The sequence below is a fragment of the Papio anubis genome, chromosome 4, assembly GCF_008728515.1.
Source record: "Papio anubis isolate 15944 chromosome 4, Panubis1.0, whole genome shotgun sequence".
NCBI lineage: Eukaryota > Metazoa > Chordata > Mammalia > Primates > Cercopithecidae > Papio > Papio anubis.
The window spans coordinates 138,939,361-138,957,064 of record NC_044979.1 but is presented as its reverse complement, the minus strand read 5'-3'; the positions used below and the strand labels follow the sequence as shown (position 1 = coordinate 138,957,064).

Below are 17,704 nucleotides of genomic sequence, written 5' to 3'. Positions count from 1 at the left end.
GCTAGGCCCAGGAGGAGGGAGGGGCGCTGTTTCCTGGAGGTGGCCCGGGGCACCGGGTGGACAGCCCCGGGGGAAAAACATCCACATTTTGATGGAGGTTATCTTTGATAACTCCACAGTGACCTGGTTCTCCAAAGGAAAAGCAGGCAACGTGAGCTGGTTTTTTTTCTCCAAGCTGAACACTAGGGGTCCTGGGCTTTTTGGGTCACCCGGTATGGCAGACGGTCAACCTGGCAGGACATCCGGGAGAGACAGACACAGGCAGAGGGCAGAAGGGTCAAGCGAGGTCCTCAGGCCAAGGCTATTGGGGTTTGCTTAATTGTTCCTGAACCCTCTTACACACGTACACACACAGAGCAGCACGCACACACACACACACACACATGCCTCAGCAAGTCCCGGAGAGGGAGGTGTCGAGGGAAGGGGGCCCCACTGGCTGTTCAGACGGACTCCCAGAGCCAGCGAGTGGGTGGGGCTGGAGTATGAGTTCATCTATTTCCTGCCCACATCTGGTATAAAAGGAGGCAGCGGCCCACGGAGGAGTACAGCTGTGTCTGGCTGCAGGGCCAAGAGCGCTGTCAAGAAGAGCCACACGCCCCCCTCCAGCAACTGAATTCCTGCAGCTCAGCAGCCGCCGCCAGGGCAGGTCGAACCGCCAATCGCAAAGCACCTCTGAGAACTTCAGGTAGGAGAAAAGCAAACTCCCTCCAACCTCTTACTTCGGGCTTAGAAGTAAGGCAGAGAACTTGCCTCCCCAGAGTCCCCTCCCTCCATCATCCCCCGCTATTCCTCTATTTTCTTTTTCTCAGACCTGCAGCCTTGAGTCGACCCTATCCTGGGGTGACTGCAGGAGAGCAGGGAGGATGGTCAGGCCCCATCAACAACCCCATCACCCAGAAACAAGAACCTTGACTCTCTCGGTCCCTCTGCATCAAGACACTTACCCATTTCCCACCTCATACCTGCTAACTTGAATGAAACAATCACTGGGAAAGCATTATAAGAGAATTAAGGCCAGGCACTGTGGCTCATGCCTGTAATCCCAGGACTTTGTGAGGCTGAGGCAGGCAGATAACTTGAGCACAGGAGTTTGAGACCAGCCTGGGCAACATGGCAAAACCCTGTTCTCCCAAAAAAAAAATACAAAAATTAGCTGGGCGTGCTGGTGTGCCTGTATTCCCAGCTACTTGGGAGGCTGAGGTGGGAGGATTGCTTGAGCCAGGGAGGCAGAGGCTGCAGTGAGCCAAGATTGAGCCATTGCACCCAGCCTGGATGACGGAGCAAGACTCTGTCTCAAAAAATGAATGAAAGGAAGGAAGGAAGGAAGAAAGAGAGAAAGAGAGAGAAAGAGAAAGAGGAAGGAAAGAAAGAGAGAGAGAGAAGGAAGGAAGGAAGGAAGGAAGGAAGGAAGGAAGGAAGGAAGGAAGGAAGGAAGGAAGGAAAAGAAAGCAAATATAAAGGCTCATGCAAATCAAAGATGTGATAATTGATAATTGAGCCTGGGCTAAATCCCCCCTGTGCTGCAAAGGCAGCAGGACACAGAGGGAAGGCAGATGGACTGGATTCCAAGATTCCCGTAGGGCAAGATGGCCAAAGACTCCCTGCCACTGCCCGGGGATAAGTCAGTCTGAGTGAGATGGAGTGGGACGGGCTAAGAATCTGAATGTGTCATGGTCTGTTCCTGCACCTTGCCCTAGTGTTTACCCACCACCTGCTTGCAGGAAACAAGAAGAGCAGGGCCCACAGCTGGCCAGCTCCCCTCCCCTCCCGCCTGTCTTCCAGAAAGATTCCTTCACCAGCCCTCTTTCCATTGCTCTAGGATGCAGATGTCTCCAGCCCTCGCCTGCCTAGTCCTGGGCCTGGCCTTCGTCTTTGGTGAAGGGTCCACCGTGCACCATCCCCCATCCTACGTGGCCCACCTGGCCTCAGACTTCGGGGTTAGGGTGTTTCAGCAGGTGGCGCAGGCCTCCAAAGACCGCAACGTGGTTTTCTCACCCTATGGGGTGGCCTCGGTGTTGGCCATGCTCCAGCTGACAACGGGAGGAGAAACCCGGCAGCAGATCCAAGCGGCCATGGGATTCAAGATTGATGGTGAGCCACGGGACACTGGGGGAGGTGGGAGGCATGCAAAATAGACCAACCAGAAGCCAAGGAAAGGCTGGCTCTGGCTTAGCCGAGCCAAGCCCCATACAGCTGTGCTGCAGGGGCCACCCCATCTTCTTCCCACTACACCCCAAGTCACTGGACCCTTGAATCGCCAAGGGTGTCTGGCCAGTGGATTTACCGCTCATTCACCACCGCATGATCTTAACCTCATTAAGCCTCAGTTTGCCCATCTATAAAATGAGGATCATAAAAATACCAACCACAGAGGGCTGTCCTAAAGAATTCATGGGCCGGGCACGGTGGCTCACGCCTGTAATCTCAGCATTTTGAGAGGCTGAGGCGGGCGGATCAGGAGGTCAGGAGATTGAGATCATCCTGGCTAACATGGTAAAACCCCGTGTCTACTAAAAATACAAAAAAATTAGCCAGGCATGGTGGCAAGCGCCTGTAGTCCCAGCTACTCAGCAGGCTGAGGCAGGAGAATGGCGTGAACTTGGGAGGTGGAGCTTGCAGCGGCCCCGGACCGAGCCACTGCACCCCAGGGCAAGAAAGAGAGACAGAGTCTCTCTAAAAAAAAAAAAAAAAAAAATTCATGGAATTGCACTTGTGAAATGCTTAGCACAGCCATCACTATAAGAAAAAAAATCTAAGGCCAGTCATAGTGCCTCGTATCTGTAATCTCAGCACTTTGGGAGGTTGAGGTAGGAGGATCACTTGAGGCTAGGAGTTCGAGGCCAGCCTGGGCAATACGGTGAAACCACGTATCTACTAAAAATATAAAAATTAGTCCGATGTGATGGTGTACACCTGTAATACCAGTTACTCAGGAAGTTGAGGCACAAGAATCGCTTGAACTCGGGAGGTGGAGGTTGCAGTGAGCTGATATCGCACCCCTGCACTCCAGCCTGGGCGACAGAGTAAGACTCTGTCTCAAAAAAAAAAAAAAAAAAAATTAAGAAAAGAAAAAAACTAAGGTCAGGCAACGTGGCTTATGACTGTAATCTCAGCATTTTGGAAGGTTGAGGCAGGAGGATCACTTGAGGCCAGAAGTTTGAGACCAGACTGAGCAACAGCGAGACCCCTGCCTCTACAAAAAAATTAAAAATTAGCCAGATGTGGTGGCACATACCTGTAGTCCCAGCTACTTAGGAGGCTGAGGTGGGAGGATGGCTTGAGCCCAGGAACTGGAGGCTGCAGTGAGCTATGATTGCACCACTGCACTTCAGCCTGGACAACAAAGGGAGGCCCTGTCTGGAAAAAAAAAAAAAAAGGAAGAAAGAAAATATTTAGGGTTCATCCAGGAGGTGGAGGTTGCAGTGAGCTGAGATCACGTCATTGCACTCCAGCCTGGGAGACAAGAGCAAAACTCTATCTCAAAAAAAAAAAACAGGAAGAAAATATTTAGGGTTCATAACTTAAGAACAGAGAAAAATATTCTAGCCCAAAGAGAGGGTTGGTATCTGAGACGTTTGAAGAAAGGAAGAGATACAGAAAAGAGATTTTGTCCTGGAATGAAATCTCCCTCCAGAGAGCCCTGGGAAAGCACGGTAGCCCCCATTCATCAGGGTGGAGCCTCTTGTGGGGGAAGTGGGCTCGGCTGGGAACCCTCGATTCAGCACGAGCCTGACATGTCTTCTCCTCTCTGCCCCTGCACAGACAAGGGCATGGCTCCCGCCCTCCGGCATCTGTACAAGGAGCTCTTGGGGCCGTGGAACAAGGATGAGATCAGCACCACAGACGCGATCTTCGTCCAGCGGGATCTGAAGCTGGTCCAGGGCTTCATGCCCCACTTCTTCAGGCTGTTCCGGAGTACGGTCAAGCAGGTGGACTTTTCAGAGGCAGAGAGAGCCAGATTCATCATCAACGACTGGGTGAAGACACACACAAAAGGTGAGCAGGCAGGGAAAGGAAGCCTGTTCCCCGGGCCTCAAGAGAAAGGGAATTTGGAAACAAATCCATATATCCCAGTTGGGTGCAGTAGTTCACACCTGTAATCCCAGCCCAACACTTTGGGAGGTCTAGGTGAGAGGATGGCTTGAGGTCTGGAGTTTGAGACTAGCCTGGCCAACATAACAAGACCCCATCTCTACAAAAAATTTAAAAACCAGCCGGGCATGGTGGTGCACACCTGTAGTCCCAGCCACTTGGGAGGCTGAGGTGGGAGGATCACTTGAGTCCAGGAGTTCAAGGCTGCATTGAGCTATGTTTGCAACACTGCACTCCAGCCTGGGCCACAGAACAAAACCTCATCTCTAAAAAAACAAACAAAAACCAAATCCACATATCCTAAACAACGCTCCTTTTCAGCATTCTATTCTCTATGGACAGAGGGCTGGATGCTTTAAGAACCAAATCTTAGGCTGGGCACGGTGGCTCACACCTCTAATCCTAGCATTTTGGGAGGCCGGGGCGGGCAGATTGCCTGAGCACAGGAGTTCGAGACCAGCCTGGCCAACATAGTGAAACCCTGTCTCTATCAAAAATACAAAAAATTAGCCAGGTGTGTTGGCGCCTGCCTATAATCCCAGCTGCTCAGGAGGATGAGGCTCAAGAATCACTTGAACCCGGGAGGCAGAGGCTGCAGTGAGCTGAGATCGTGCCACTGCACTCCAGCCTGGGTGACAGAGCAAGACTTTGTCTCCAAAAAAAAAAAAAAGGAACTAGACGGGTTCATTTAAACCCCTGACTGTAGCCCTTTGACATACATCCAGTTGAGGACTGTGAACTCTGGGAAACATCTAAAAGGCTTGAAAATTTTGTCTAGGCCGGGCGCAGTGGCTCACGCCTGTAATCCCAGCACTTTGGGTGGCCGAGGTGGGTGGATCATAAGGTCATGAGATTGAGACCATCCTGGCTAACACGGTGAAACCCCATCTCTACTAAAAAATACAAAAAATTAGCTGGGTGTGGTGGTGGGCGCCTGTAGTTGCAGCTACTCGGGAGGCTGAGGCAGGGGAATGGCATGAACCCGGGAGGCGGAGCTTGCAGTGAGCCGAGATCGCGCCATTGCATTCCAGCCTGGGTGAGAGTGCAAGACTCTGTCTCAAAAAAAAAAAAAAAATTTGTCTAACTTCAGCCGGACGTGGTGGCTCACACCTGTAATCCCAGCACTTTGGGGGGCCGAGGCAGGTGGATCATGAAGTCAGGAGTTTGAGACCAGCCTGACCAACATGATGAAACCCCATCTCTACTAAAAATACAAAAATTAGCCAGGCATGGTGGCGGGTGCACGTAATCCCAGTTATTCAGTAGGCTGAGGCAGGAGAATCACTTGAACCCAGGAGACGGAGGTTGCGGTGAGTCAAGATCGCGCCACTGCACTCCAGCCTGGCGACAGAGCGAGACTCCATCTCAAAACAATAACAACAAAAAAAGCTGTCTAACTTCCTGATCTTCCTGATCGTTGGTTTTCCCACAGGGATGATCAGTGACTTGCTTGGGAAAGGAGCCGTGGACCAGCTGACACGGCTGGTGCTGGTGAATGCCCTCTACTTCAACGGCCACTGGAAGACTCCCTTCCCCGACTCCAGCACCCACCGCCGCCTCTTCCACAAATCAGATGGCAGCGCTGTCTCTGTGCCCATGATGGCTCAGACCAACAAGTTCAACTATAGTAAGTCCAAGAGCCCCTTCCCCACAGCCCACAGCAACTGCATCTCATTCCTGGGGTATCCCAAGGAATGCCCAAATTGTCGCCCTCCGACAGGGAATGCTCCCCTTTAAGGGAGGAGAGACCCTAGAATATACTCCAGCTTTGACAAAGATTCTCCAAGCAGGAGACATCAGGATAATGGGAACAGAAGACAGGAGGTTTACCCCATGAAGGATGAAGCTGAAATCCAGAAATTCCCTCAGGCCACATTTGTCCACCTGACTCCAGGGTCTCCTCTTCATGTATTGCTGGTGTGACTACCTGGGGATGAGAAATCCTGCTGGGGGAGTTGAGGTTAAGGGGATGAGGACTCCAGGTGCGGTGGCTCACGCCTGTAATCCCAGCACTTTGGGAGGCCAAAGCGGGTGGATCACCTGAGGTCAGGAGTTTGAGACCAACCTGGCCAACACGGTGAAACCCCGTCTCTACTAAAAATGCAAAAATTAGCCAGGCGTGGTGGCACGTGCCTGTAATCCTAGCTACTCGGGAGGCTGAGGCAGGAGAATCACTTGAGCTTGGGAGGTGGGAGTTGCAGTGAGCCGAACAAAATTGAGCCACTTCACCCCAGCCTGGGCGAAAGAGTGAAACTCAGCCTCAAAAAAATTAAATAAAATAAAAAAAGGATGAGGACTGGGATGAATTGGTGGTTGGGTGTGAGGAAAATGGAAGTGAAGGAAGGCCAAAAGAGACAGAGAAGGCCTGGCGCGGTGGCTCACGCCTATAATCCCAGCACTTTGGGAGGCTGAGAAGGGGGATTGCTTGAGGCCAGAAGTTGAAGACCAGCCTGGGCAACATAGCAAGACCCTGCCTCTACAAAAAAATTTTTTTAATTAGCCAGGCTTGGTGACATGTATCTGTAATCTACTCAAGAAGCTGAGGTGAGGCCAGGCGCGTTGTCTCACGCCTGCATTCCCAGCACTTTGGGAGGTCCAGGCGGGTGGATGACCTGAAGTCAGGAGTTCAAGACCAGCCTGGCCAACATGGTGAAACCCCATCTCTACAAAAATACAAAAATTAGCTGGGCATGATGGCAGGTGCCTGTAATCCCAGCTACTCGGGAGGCTGAGGTGGGAGAATCGATTGAACCGGGGAGGGGGAGGTTGCAGTGAGCCGAGATTGCACCATTGCACTCCAGCCTGGGTGACAGAGTGAGACTCCTCAAAACAAACAAACAAACAAACAAAAAACAGAAGCTGAGGTGGGAGAAACATTTGAACCAGGATTCGGAGGCTGCAGTGAGCTATGATTGCACCACTGCACCACACTCCAGTCTGTGTGACAGAGTGAGACCCTGTTTCTTACAGACACACACACAGAGAGAGAGAGAGAGAGAGAGAGAGAGAGAGAGAAACTAGAAGATACTGAATTGGCAGAAGAGAAGGGAAATAGAAATTAAAATACTGAATGAATAGGGGAGCAGTGAACAGGGGATCTCCAAAAGCCAAGAGGGAGAGAGAGCCTGGCTTCCAGAAAAAGCGGAGAAGCTGGGAGAACTAGGTGAAAATCCAGTGCTGGGTTGCCGTCAGCGAGAGCTGGAGCCCTTTCCAACGAGCCATCTTGGTGTCTTCACAGCCGAGTTCACCACGCCCGATGGCCATTACTACGACATCCTGGAACTGCCCTACCACGGAAACACCCTCAGCATGTTCATTGCTGCCCCTTATGAAAAGCAGGTGCCTCTCTCTGCCCTCACCAACATTCTGAGTGCCCAGCTCATCAGCCACTGGAAAGGCAACATGACCAGGCTGCCCCGCCTCCTGGTTCTGCCCAAGTAAGTCACAACCGCTATCTCTCCCACCCACCCACCCACCCCTCTCTCCAGGCTCCCCAAAGTCGCCGCCCCCCAGGTTGAATTTCCCCGATCTGTGACGTTTGCAGGGCAGGGACATGCATGTGTGGGAGGCTGATGGGAAACTGTAGCCTGGGTTTGATTAGGAGCCTTGCAATCATCCCTCCCCCTGTTTCTGCTGGAGGGCAGGGGACAGCTCTTCCCGAGCACACCTCCACATTGACTATCCCCCCAGAATACTCAGCAAAAGCCCCCAAAAGGAGAGCCAGAGAAATGAGGGAGGTAGGGGCCCAATCAGTCCACATCTACTTAAGGTCGCCCCACCAGCACTCCCATCCCCCACCCTTTCAAGTCAACATCCAGACAAAAGAAATCACTTCCAAGGACAGGGCAGCTCAAAGCGCAGCTTCTAGCTGGGGTTCCAAGAAAGCAGATTTTTCGAAATCCTTCTGCAGAAGGAAGCAAAGAGAGTTTTCGAAATCCTTCTGCAGAAGAAGGCTGGGGCTGGGGAACTCCAGAATTATAGGGAAGCCTCCCACCACGCTCATCCCAAATTTCCAGATGCTACAAGGCCAGGCTTGGGGAAAGAAGAGAATGTAGTTGGTTAGCCAGTGCATGCTCTCACTTGCATCCTCTCTCTCTCTTCCTCTTTCCCCACCCACCCGTCGGCTCATAAAAATCGAGGTAATTAGTCGTGCCCTAGTGAGAAGCAGAGAGTGCTCAAAGGCCCCCTGCTTGGGTCCTCTTCAGCGTTAGCTCTCAGAAACACAATCTGCAGAACAGATTTTTGTTCCAACATCCTTGCAGGAGAATTTGCCCTTAGCTTCCCCCGCCCCAGCCAGGCTGAATAAAATTATGCTGAAACTACTGTCTTATTTGAGGAAAGTAATTAGTCATAGGTGGGAGGGGGTGGGGAGATTGCAGAAGAATGTTCATGAATATTAGGATTTCCAGCAATAAGGAGGACTTTGTAAACAGCTTTAGAAAAAGAACGAGGCCGGCTGGGCGCTGTGGCTCATGCCTGTAATCTCAGCATTTGGGGAGGCCAAGACGGGTGGATCACTTGAGGCCAGGGTTCAAGACCAGCCTGGCCAACATGGTGAAACCCTGTCTCTACTAAAAATACAAAAATTAGCCGGCCATGGTGGCAAGCGCCTATGAGCCCAGCTACTCGGGAGGCTGAGACACGAGAATTGCTTGAACCCGGGAGGCGGAGGCTGCAATGAGCTGAGATCACACCACTGCACTCCAGCCTGGGAGACAGAGCAAGACTCTGTTTAAAAAAAAAAAAAAAAGAAAGAAAGAAAAGAAAAGAAAAGAAGGCCGGGCCCTGTGGCTCACGCCTGTAATCCCAGCACTTTGGGAGGCCTAGGCAGGTGGATCACGAGGTCAGGAGATTGAGACCATCCTGGTGAACATGGTGAAACCCTGTCTCTACTAAAAATACAAAAAAAATTAGCCGGGCGTGGTGGCGGGCTCCTGTAGTCCCAGCTTCTCAGGAGGCTGAGGCAGGAGAATGGCGTGAACCCGGGAGGCAGCGGAGCTTGCAGTGACCACTCCAGCCTGGGTGACAGAATGAGACTCCGTCTCAAAAAAAAAAAAAAGAAAAAGAAAAGAAAAAAAGAAGGAAAGGAAAGGAAAGGAAAGGAAAGGAAGAGGAAGAGGAAGAGGAAGAGGAAGGGAGGGAGGGAGGGAAGGGAAGGAAAGAAGGGAGAGGACCAGGCCTCCCTCTCCAACCTTCACCTCCATTCCTATTCTGGCCACTTGATTTGGGGGACACCTGGTAGGGGACGGGGAAAGGTGCAGGCTGCCAGCCAAAGGGGACCCCAGCTTGAGCAGCCTCTTACTGCTATCCGCAGGTTCTCCCTGGAGACTGAAGTTGACCTCAGGAAGCCCCTAGAGAACCTGGGAATGACCGACATGTTCAGACAATTTCAGGCGGACTTCACGAGTCTTTCAAGTAAGAGGACCTTCCTTTGCTTTTTCTTACCCCAGTGGAGTGCGGGGGCCCCTAAGAGGAAAAAGGAACCTCTCCTTGAGAGTGGCAGCTGATCTAATCCTGTATCCACATCTGTTTCAGACCAAGAGCCTCTCCACGTTGCGCAAGCGCTGCAGAAAGTGAAGATCGAGGTGAACGAGAGTGGCACGGTGGCCTCCTCATCCACAGGTGAGTCTGGCTCAGGTGAGGCTCCATGGGCCTGTCACCTCCATCACCCTTCAGGATAACTGGTCCCCAGACCCAGGAAGGACCCCACATCCCTCTCCACACAGATCTCTCTGCACAGAGCGGCTCTGTCTGTGCTCAGCCATCACCCGTTCCCCACCTGTTTCTCAGCCTGGAAAACGGGCTTGGGACCATGGAACCCTGTTTCCTCACCTGATGGCTCCTAAGTTCCCTGACTGTGAAAAGGCCTCCTAAAGGAAAACCCAAGTTGTTCCCACAGTGGGAAGTAAACTTAAGAAATGTGCTTATCAGGCTGGGCGTGGTGGCTCACACCTGTAATCCCAGCGCTTTGGGGAACCAAGGAGGGTGGATCACTTGAGGTCAGGAATTCGAGACCAGCCTGGCCAACATGGCAAAACCCTGTCTCTACTAAAAATACAAAAATTAGCCAGGCCTGGTGGCGTGTGCCTGTGGTCCCAGCTACTCGGGAGGCGGAGGCAGGAGAATCACTTGAATCCAGGAGGCAGAGGTTGCAGTGAGCCGATATCACACTGCTGCACTCCAGACTGGGCAATAGAACGCAACTCTGAAGTGAGAGAGAGAGAGAGAGAGAGAGAGAGAGAGAGAAAAGAAAAGAAAGAGCTTATCAATAAGCCCTTAAAGGATTTAGATAAATGTGTGTAAGGGAAGAGCTGATCCATTGCTACCAAGCTCCTGGAGGAAACCAGGTCTCAGAGGATGTCCCTAAACTTTTAAGGTTCATATTCAGGAAAACAACTTCCAGCTGGGCTCAGTGGCTCACACCTGTAATCCCAGCACTTTGGGAGGCTGAGGCAGGAGGATCACTGAAGTCCAGGCATTTGAGACCAGCCTGGGCAGCATAAGGAGACCCTGTCTCTATAAAAATTAGAAAAAAAATTAGCCAGGCATGGTGGCATGCACCTGTAGCCCCAGCTACTTGGGAGACTGAGGTGGGAGGAACACTTGAGCCCAGGAGTTCGAGGCTGCCATGAGCCATGAAGGCACCACTGCACTCCAGCCTGGGCAACAGAGGGAGACCCTGTCTCTTAAGAAAAAGGGTGGGGGGTGCCAGTGCCAGCATCCCTCTGTTCTAAGGCATTGTCCCTTCTCTTGCAGCTGTCATAGTCTCAGCCCGGATGGCCCCTGAGGAGATCATCATGGACAGACCCTTCCTCTTTGTGGTCCGGCACAACCCCACAGGTGAGCCTGGAACCCATCATGTTCCACATCCTCCCACCCATCCTTTCTCTCAGGAACTAGTCCCGACAGATGCAGACATCTCTCTACCCCTGAGAGGGCTCTGGGCAGAGAATCCATAACCCTACCCTGCTTCCTGTCCCAAGAGGAGGCCACCTTCTATCACTCACAGACAGTGCCGGGCCACCATCCCTGCTCTGTCACTCAGGCAGCTGAGACTCCAGACAGCTCACTCATCTGCCCAGATCTCAGTCCTTCCACCCACATCCAGCCCGATGAGCTGTCCCACTCCTTCCACTTCTCAACTCCCACGGTTCTTCCATCCTCAGGAACAGTCCTTTTCATGGGCCAAGTGATGGAACCTTGACCCTGGGGAAAGACACCTTCATCTGGGACAAAACTGGAGATGCATCGGGAAAGAAGAAACTCCGAAGAAAAGAATTTTAGTGTTAATGACTCTTTCTAGAGGAAGAGAAGACATTTGCCTTTTGTTAAAAGATGGTAACCCAGATCTGTCTCCAAGACCTCGGCCTCTCCTTGGAGGACATTTAGGTCAAAATCCCTAGTCTCCACCTGGAACCCTGGGAGAGAAGTTTGAAGCACAACTCCCTTAGGGTCTCCAAACCAGACGGTGACGACTGTGGGACCATCTGGGGCACCTGCTTCCGCCTGTCTCTCTGCCCACTTGGGTCTGCAGACCTGGTTCCCACTGAGGCCTTTTGCAGGACGGAACTACGGGGCTTACAGGAGCTTTTGTGTGCCTAGCAGAAACTATTTCTGTTTCAGTCACATTGCCATAACTCTTGTACTGTCTGCCACCGTGGAGGAGGCTGGTGACAGGCCAAAGGCCAATGGAAGAAGCACCCTTTCATCTCAGAGTCCATTCTGGCACTGGCCACCCCTCCCCAGTACAGGGGTACTGCACATGGCAGAGTGAATGTCCCCCATCACGTGGCCCAACCCTCCTGGCCTGGCTGTCTCCCTCCCCAGAAACAGTGTGCATGGGTTATGTTGGAGTGTAGGTGACTTGTTTACTCATTGAAGCAGATTTCTGCTTCCTTTTATTTTTATAGGAATAGAGGAAGAAAGGTCAGATGTGTGCCCAGCTCTTCACCCCCCAATCTCTTGGTGGGGAGGGGTGTACCTAAATATTTATCATATCCTTGCCCTTGTGTGCTTGTTAGAGAGAAAGATAACTATTAAGGAAAATAATATTATGTAAACTTGCTCCTAGTGTTTCTTTCTGGTCTGTGTCACCATATCTCAGGAAGTCCGGCCACTTGACTGGCACACACCCCTCGGGACATCCAGCGTGATGGAGCCCACACTGCCACCTTGTGGCCACCCGAGCCCCTCGCGCCCCTCTTGTCCTCGTCTTTCTCCCCTTGATGGAAATTGACCATTCAATTTCAGCCTCCTTCAGGGGACCAAAAGGACGGAGTGGGGGAGAGAGACTCAGACGAGGACAGAGTGGTTTCCAATGTGTTCAGTAGATTTAGGAGCAGAAATGCAAGGGGCTGCATGACCTACCAGGACAGAACTTTCCCCAATTACAGGGTGACTCACAGCCGCATCGGTGACTCACTTCAATGTGTCATTTCCGGCTGCTGTGTGTGAGCAGTGGACACGTGAGGGGGGGTGGGTGAGAGAGACAGGCAGCTCGGATTCAACTACCTTAGATAATATTTCTGAAAACCTACCAGCCAGAGGGTAGGGCACAAAGACGGATGTAATGCACTTTGGGAGGCCAAGGCGGGAGGATCACTTGAGCCCAGGAGTTCAAGACCAGCCTGGGCAACATACCAAGAGCCCTGTCTCTTTAAAAATATATATTTTAAATATATTTAAATATATATTTCTAATATCTTTAAATATATATGTATATATTTTAAAGACCAATTTACGGGAGAATTGCACATAGATGTGAAATGAATGCAATCTAATAGAAGCCTAATCAGCCCACCATGTTCTCCAATGAAAAATCCTCTTTATTTGGGGTTTTTCTTTCTTTCTTTCTTTTTTGATTTTGCACTGGACAGTGATGTCAGCCACATACAGGATCCACAGGGGCGGTGTCAGATGCTATTGAATTGTGTTGAATTGTATGCTTTTTCACTTTTGATATATAAACATGTAAAAATGTTTCAAAAAATAATAAAATAAATAAATATAAAAAATATTTCGGGACAGTCACTGCCCTCACCTTCTCCATTTCACACCATACAAGAAATTAGAAGCCTAGGCCAGGTGCTGTGGTTCACGCCTATAATCCCAGCACTTTGGGAAGCCGAGGTGGGTGGATCACCTGAGGTCAGGAGTTTGAGACCAACCTGGACAACATGGTGAAACCCCGTCTCTACTAAAAATACAAAAATTAGCTGGGCGTGGTGGCATGTGCCTGTAATCCCAGCTACTCAGGAGGCTGAGGCAAGAGAATCACTTGAAGCCAGGAGGCAGAGGTTGCAGTGAGCTGAGATTGTGCCACTGAACTCCAGGCTGGGTGACAGAGCAAGACTCCCTCTCAAAAAACAAACAATAACAACAACAACAAACCCAGAAATCAAAATCCTGTTGGTCCATAGAGCTTATGGGTGGAAGGGAACTTCCTACATCCAGGTTGACCCAACATGGGGGTGTCCATGAAATGGTCACCTCAGCTCTACCACAAGCCCCAAGGATACGTTGATTCTCTGCCCCTGGGAATCATCTTCAAAAAGGAAAAAAAATGCTCCCCTGCCATAAACTTTCCACTTATCCAGATGGGCCTGCTCATAAGTCACCGTCCCTGTGGGTTCCCAACTCTGTTCATGCCACTTCCTTCCAGCACCAAATGCTTCCCACTCCCCATTCTTCAAACCCAGCTCAAGTTCCAGTTCCTCCACCTAGCACTTCCCATGGATCTAGCCAATATCATTACTATCAGGCCCGGAGCAGTGGCCCACACCTGTAATCCCAGGACTTTGGGAGGCTGGGGCAGGAGGATTGCTTGAGGCCAGGAGTTTCAGACCAGCCTGGACAGCAAAGTGAGACCCTTCCTCTAAGAAAAGAAAGAAAGAGAAAGATAAAGAGAAAGAGAGAGAAGAAAGAAAGAAAGAAAAAGAAAGAAAGAAAGGAAGGAAGGAAGGAAGGAAGGAAGGAAGAAGGAAGGAAGGAGGGAGGGAAAGGAAGAAGAAGGAAGGAAGGAAAGAAGGAAAGAAAGAAAGAGCAGTGAAAGAAAGAGAGAGAGAGAGAGAGAGAGAGAGAAAAGAAAGAAAGAAAAGAAAAGAAAGAAAGAGAGAGAAAGAAGGGAGGGAGGGAGGGAGGGAGGGGAGGGGGGAGGGAGGGAGGGAAGGAAGGGGATGAAAACATCATCACTCCCAACTTGACACTGAGTTTTCTCCTCCCTGGTCTGTAACAGTGCTTGGATTGTCGAGTGTTCTTTAGCTTTGCCTGTGTGTGTCTTACCCTCCCCAAACCCATCAAGGTATCAGGTTTCTTAAAAACAAGGCTCTCTTGTTATATATACTCTAGCATCTTCCTGAAAATGGCTTCCTGAAAAGTCTTTTATTATCTTCCTGCAGCATCTTGAAGGCTCTTGGCAGAGGTACACTTCCCTCCATTAGTTTCTGTTCAAATATTCAAAAATAATTTTTTAAACTGAAAAAAGACCAATAACCATCTGTCGAACTTGTATACTGTCTAACTCCAGAATCCTGAAGATAGGATTCAGAGATGTGGCCCTCTGAACACCCAGATCATTTCTATTGCTTTTTAAACTTTTTTTTTTTTTTTTGTAGAGACGGGGTTTCACCATGTTTTGAACTTCTGGGCTCAAACAATCCTCCTGCCTCGGCCTCCCAAATTGCTGGGATTACAGGTGTAAGCCACCATGCCCAGCTTGGCCCAGGTATATCTTTCAACCTCCTTATACCCTGTAAATATGACTAATTCCAGGCCCTAGGCTAGTGGCTGAAAAGTTACCCGTCTGTAACAGATTTGCTTGGAAAGCTAAACAGCCTCTTTTTGCACAAAATGCTTCAAAAAGCAGAACAAATTAGCCCCAACTCTGCAGTATACAGTTCAAACACTGCCCGCCCATGCTGAGATGGCTCTAGAGGAAAAAGAGTTCTTCAAAAAGCCCCCTCACCACAGAGGAGGCTTGTTCCAGGAAATACCCCATGTAACAGACTGTCAGCTATTGTGAGGATAAAAATGATGTAGACTCACAGCACGAGACCTGCCCAGCCCTGTTTGACTTTGCCTGGCCCTGTTCCTTGCCTGTTCTAAGTTTGTCTTCCCTTCTCTATTTTTTTTTTTTTTCTTTTAAGACAGGGTCTTGCTTTGTTGCTGAGGCAAAAGCGCAGTGGCACAATCTCAGCTTATTACTGCCTCCATCTCCTGGGCCCAAGCCATCCTTGCACCTCAGCCTCCCGAGTAGCTGGGACCACAGGTGTGCACCGCCAAGCCCTGCTAATCTTTGCATTTTTTGTAGAGATGGTGTCTCACTGTGTTGCCTGGGCTGCTCTCAAATTCCTAGGCTCAAGCAATCCACCTGTCTCGGCCTCCCAAAGAGCTGTGATTACAAAGTGCTGGGCCACCGTGCCTGGCCTGCTATTCTTTAGGGATGAGAAATTAACAAGATCTGCCTCCAGCCTCCGTTATTGTAGATTTCTCGTAAACCTTAAACAGTGGAATTATTTATCTGCTCATGTGTGGGCAAAGAGTATGAATGTTGTAAATCCCTTGATGGTAAAAATATTCTATCAAAGGAAATTTGTCAAGGAGACACCATCTGTTTTTGAAATCATTTTTTTAGGTGGTTTCTCAAGTAAGGTTTGTTGAAATAATAGTAGCAAGTGGCCAGGCACGGTGGCTCAGGTCTGTAATCCCAGCACTTTAGGAGGCCAAGGTAGGTGGATCGCCTGAGGACAGAAGAGAAAGAAAGAAAGAAAGAGAGAAAAGAAGGGCTCAGACACGGTCGAGTATAAAGGTGCTGGCTGTGTGGTGGCTCATGCCTGTAATTCCAGCACTTTGGAAGCCCAAGGCAAGTGAATCACTTGAGTCCAGGAGTTCGAGACCAGCCTGGGCAACATGGCGAAACCTTGTCTCCACAAAAAAATACAAAAATGAGCCTGGCGTGGTGGTGGGAGCCAGTAGTCCCAGCTACTCTGGAGGCTGAGATGGGAGGATCGTCTGAGCCAGGGAGGTCGAGGTTGCAGTGAGCCAAGATCATGCCACTACACTCCAGTCTGGGGTGACAGAGCAAGACCCTGGCTCAAAAAAAAAAAAAGAAAGAAAGAAAGAAAGAAAGAAAAGAAAGAAAAAGAAAAGAAAGAAAAGAAAGAAAAGAAAGAAAAGAAAGAAAAGAAAGAAAAGAAAGAAAGAAAGAAAGGAAAAGTGCTGCCCTCATGTGCAGCAGCAGCTTCTGCATTGCCACCAGCCGCATGGCCAGCCCGAACACTCGCTTGCTGAACGGGGTCTTTGATCCACTCGCCACCAGAGGTCGCTTTCGCTCCAGTGGAAAGCTCTTCCCTGAAGCAAAGCAGCTGTGGCTTCCACCAAAATCTTGCCAAGTTGGAACTCCATTCAAATTAATGAGTATTTATTTAAAAGCTGACCTTTAGACCGGGTACTGGGAAGCACTAAAAAGAAAGTGCCAGCTATTCTTCTTCTTTTTTTTTTTTTTTGAGACGGAGTCTTGCTCTGTCGCCCAGGCTGGAGTGCAGTGGCGACATCTCGGCTCACTGCAAGCTCTGCCTCCCGGGTTCAGGCCATTCTCCCGCCTCAGCCTCCCAAGTAGCTGGGACTACAGGCGCCCGCCATGACACCCAGCTAATTTTTTTTTTTGTATGTTTAGTAGAGACGGGGTTTCACCATGTTAGCCAGATAGGTCTCTATCTCCTCACCTCGTGATCCACCCACCTCGGCCTCCCAAAGTGCTGGGATTACAGGCGTGAGCCACCGCGCCCGGCCAGCTATTCTTCTTAATAGCAGATATCTAAGGACAAAGGACATCAAAAAGCTGGGCAAAAAAGCTATGCTGGCCAGGTGCACTGGCTCATGCCTGTAATCCCAACATTTTGAGAGGCCAAGGTGGGAGGACCACTTGAGGCCAGGAGTTTGAGATCAGCCTGGACAACATGGCGAAACATTGTCTCAACTAAAAATCAAAAAACTTAGCCAGGCATGGTGGTGCATGCTTGTGATCCCAGTTACTCCGGAGGCTGAGGCCAGAGGATCACTTGAGCCCTGGGAAGTCGAGGCTGCAGTAAGCTGTGATTGCATTACTATATTCCAGCCGGGGCAACAGAGCGAGACTCTGTCTTGAAAAGAAACGGAAGAAAAGCTATGCAAGTCACTGCAAAAATAATTGAAAGGAACACTGTATAAATGATCACTATAGTCTGGACTATAATGTAGACTCATTAGAGGAGGGGCTATTTGAAACCATAAAGGATAAATCAGATGGGTTTGCGTCTATAGGGAGGGAATGGCAGGGCATTCCAGAAAACAGCATGAACAAAATCCCGAAGGAAAACGTATAGCAAGGCAGATACAAGGGACACTTGAGAATGAAGTCTCAGATCTCCAGCTGGTTTCAGCCTGTCCCCTCGTCCCTCCTCTGATAACCCAGCCATTCCTCTCTAGGCCCTCTCCTAATCTAGTCCAGCAAGTCTTCCCTAGGGCCCTTGAATAAGCCACAATTTCGTGTCACCCGCCTCATGTCCCAGGCTTACAGCTCACAAGGCTAGAAAAAGGCAGTGACATCAACCACAGTGGGAAACCAAGAGGGGAT

General features: G+C 50.2%; 1 protein-coding gene across 1 annotated transcript; it reads left to right on the top strand.

The window, feature by feature from the left end:
- The first annotated feature begins 550 nt into the window (after positions 1–550).
- Positions 551–13,100, top strand: SERPINE1 (serpin family E member 1). The gene is made up of 9 exons (XM_031665524.1): positions 551–685; positions 1,820–2,091; positions 3,763–3,996; positions 5,525–5,719; positions 7,331–7,529; positions 9,407–9,507; positions 9,628–9,714; positions 10,849–10,932; positions 11,259–13,100. The coding sequence occupies exons 2-9, from the start codon at positions 1,821–1,823 to the stop codon at positions 11,294–11,296; spliced, it is 1,209 nt and encodes a 402-aa protein (XP_031521384.1). The 5' UTR covers positions 551–685; position 1,820; the 3' UTR covers positions 11,297–13,100.
- The last annotated feature ends 4,604 nt before the right edge of the window (positions 13,101–17,704 follow it).

Bases quoted from the DNA above. Each gene is read 5' to 3' on its own strand.
- SERPINE1 (XM_031665524.1), top strand. From the start codon at position 1,821: ATGCAGATGTCTCCAGCCCTCGCCTGCCTAGTCCTGGGCCTGGCCTTC. The intron at 3,997-5,524 runs GTGAGCAGGCAG...GTTTTCCCACAG, and splicing joins GGTGAAGACACACACAAAAG to GGATGATCAGTGACTTGCTT. The intron at 9,715-10,848 runs GTGAGTCTGGCT...CTTCTCTTGCAG, and splicing joins GGTGGCCTCCTCATCCACAG to CTGTCATAGTCTCAGCCCGG.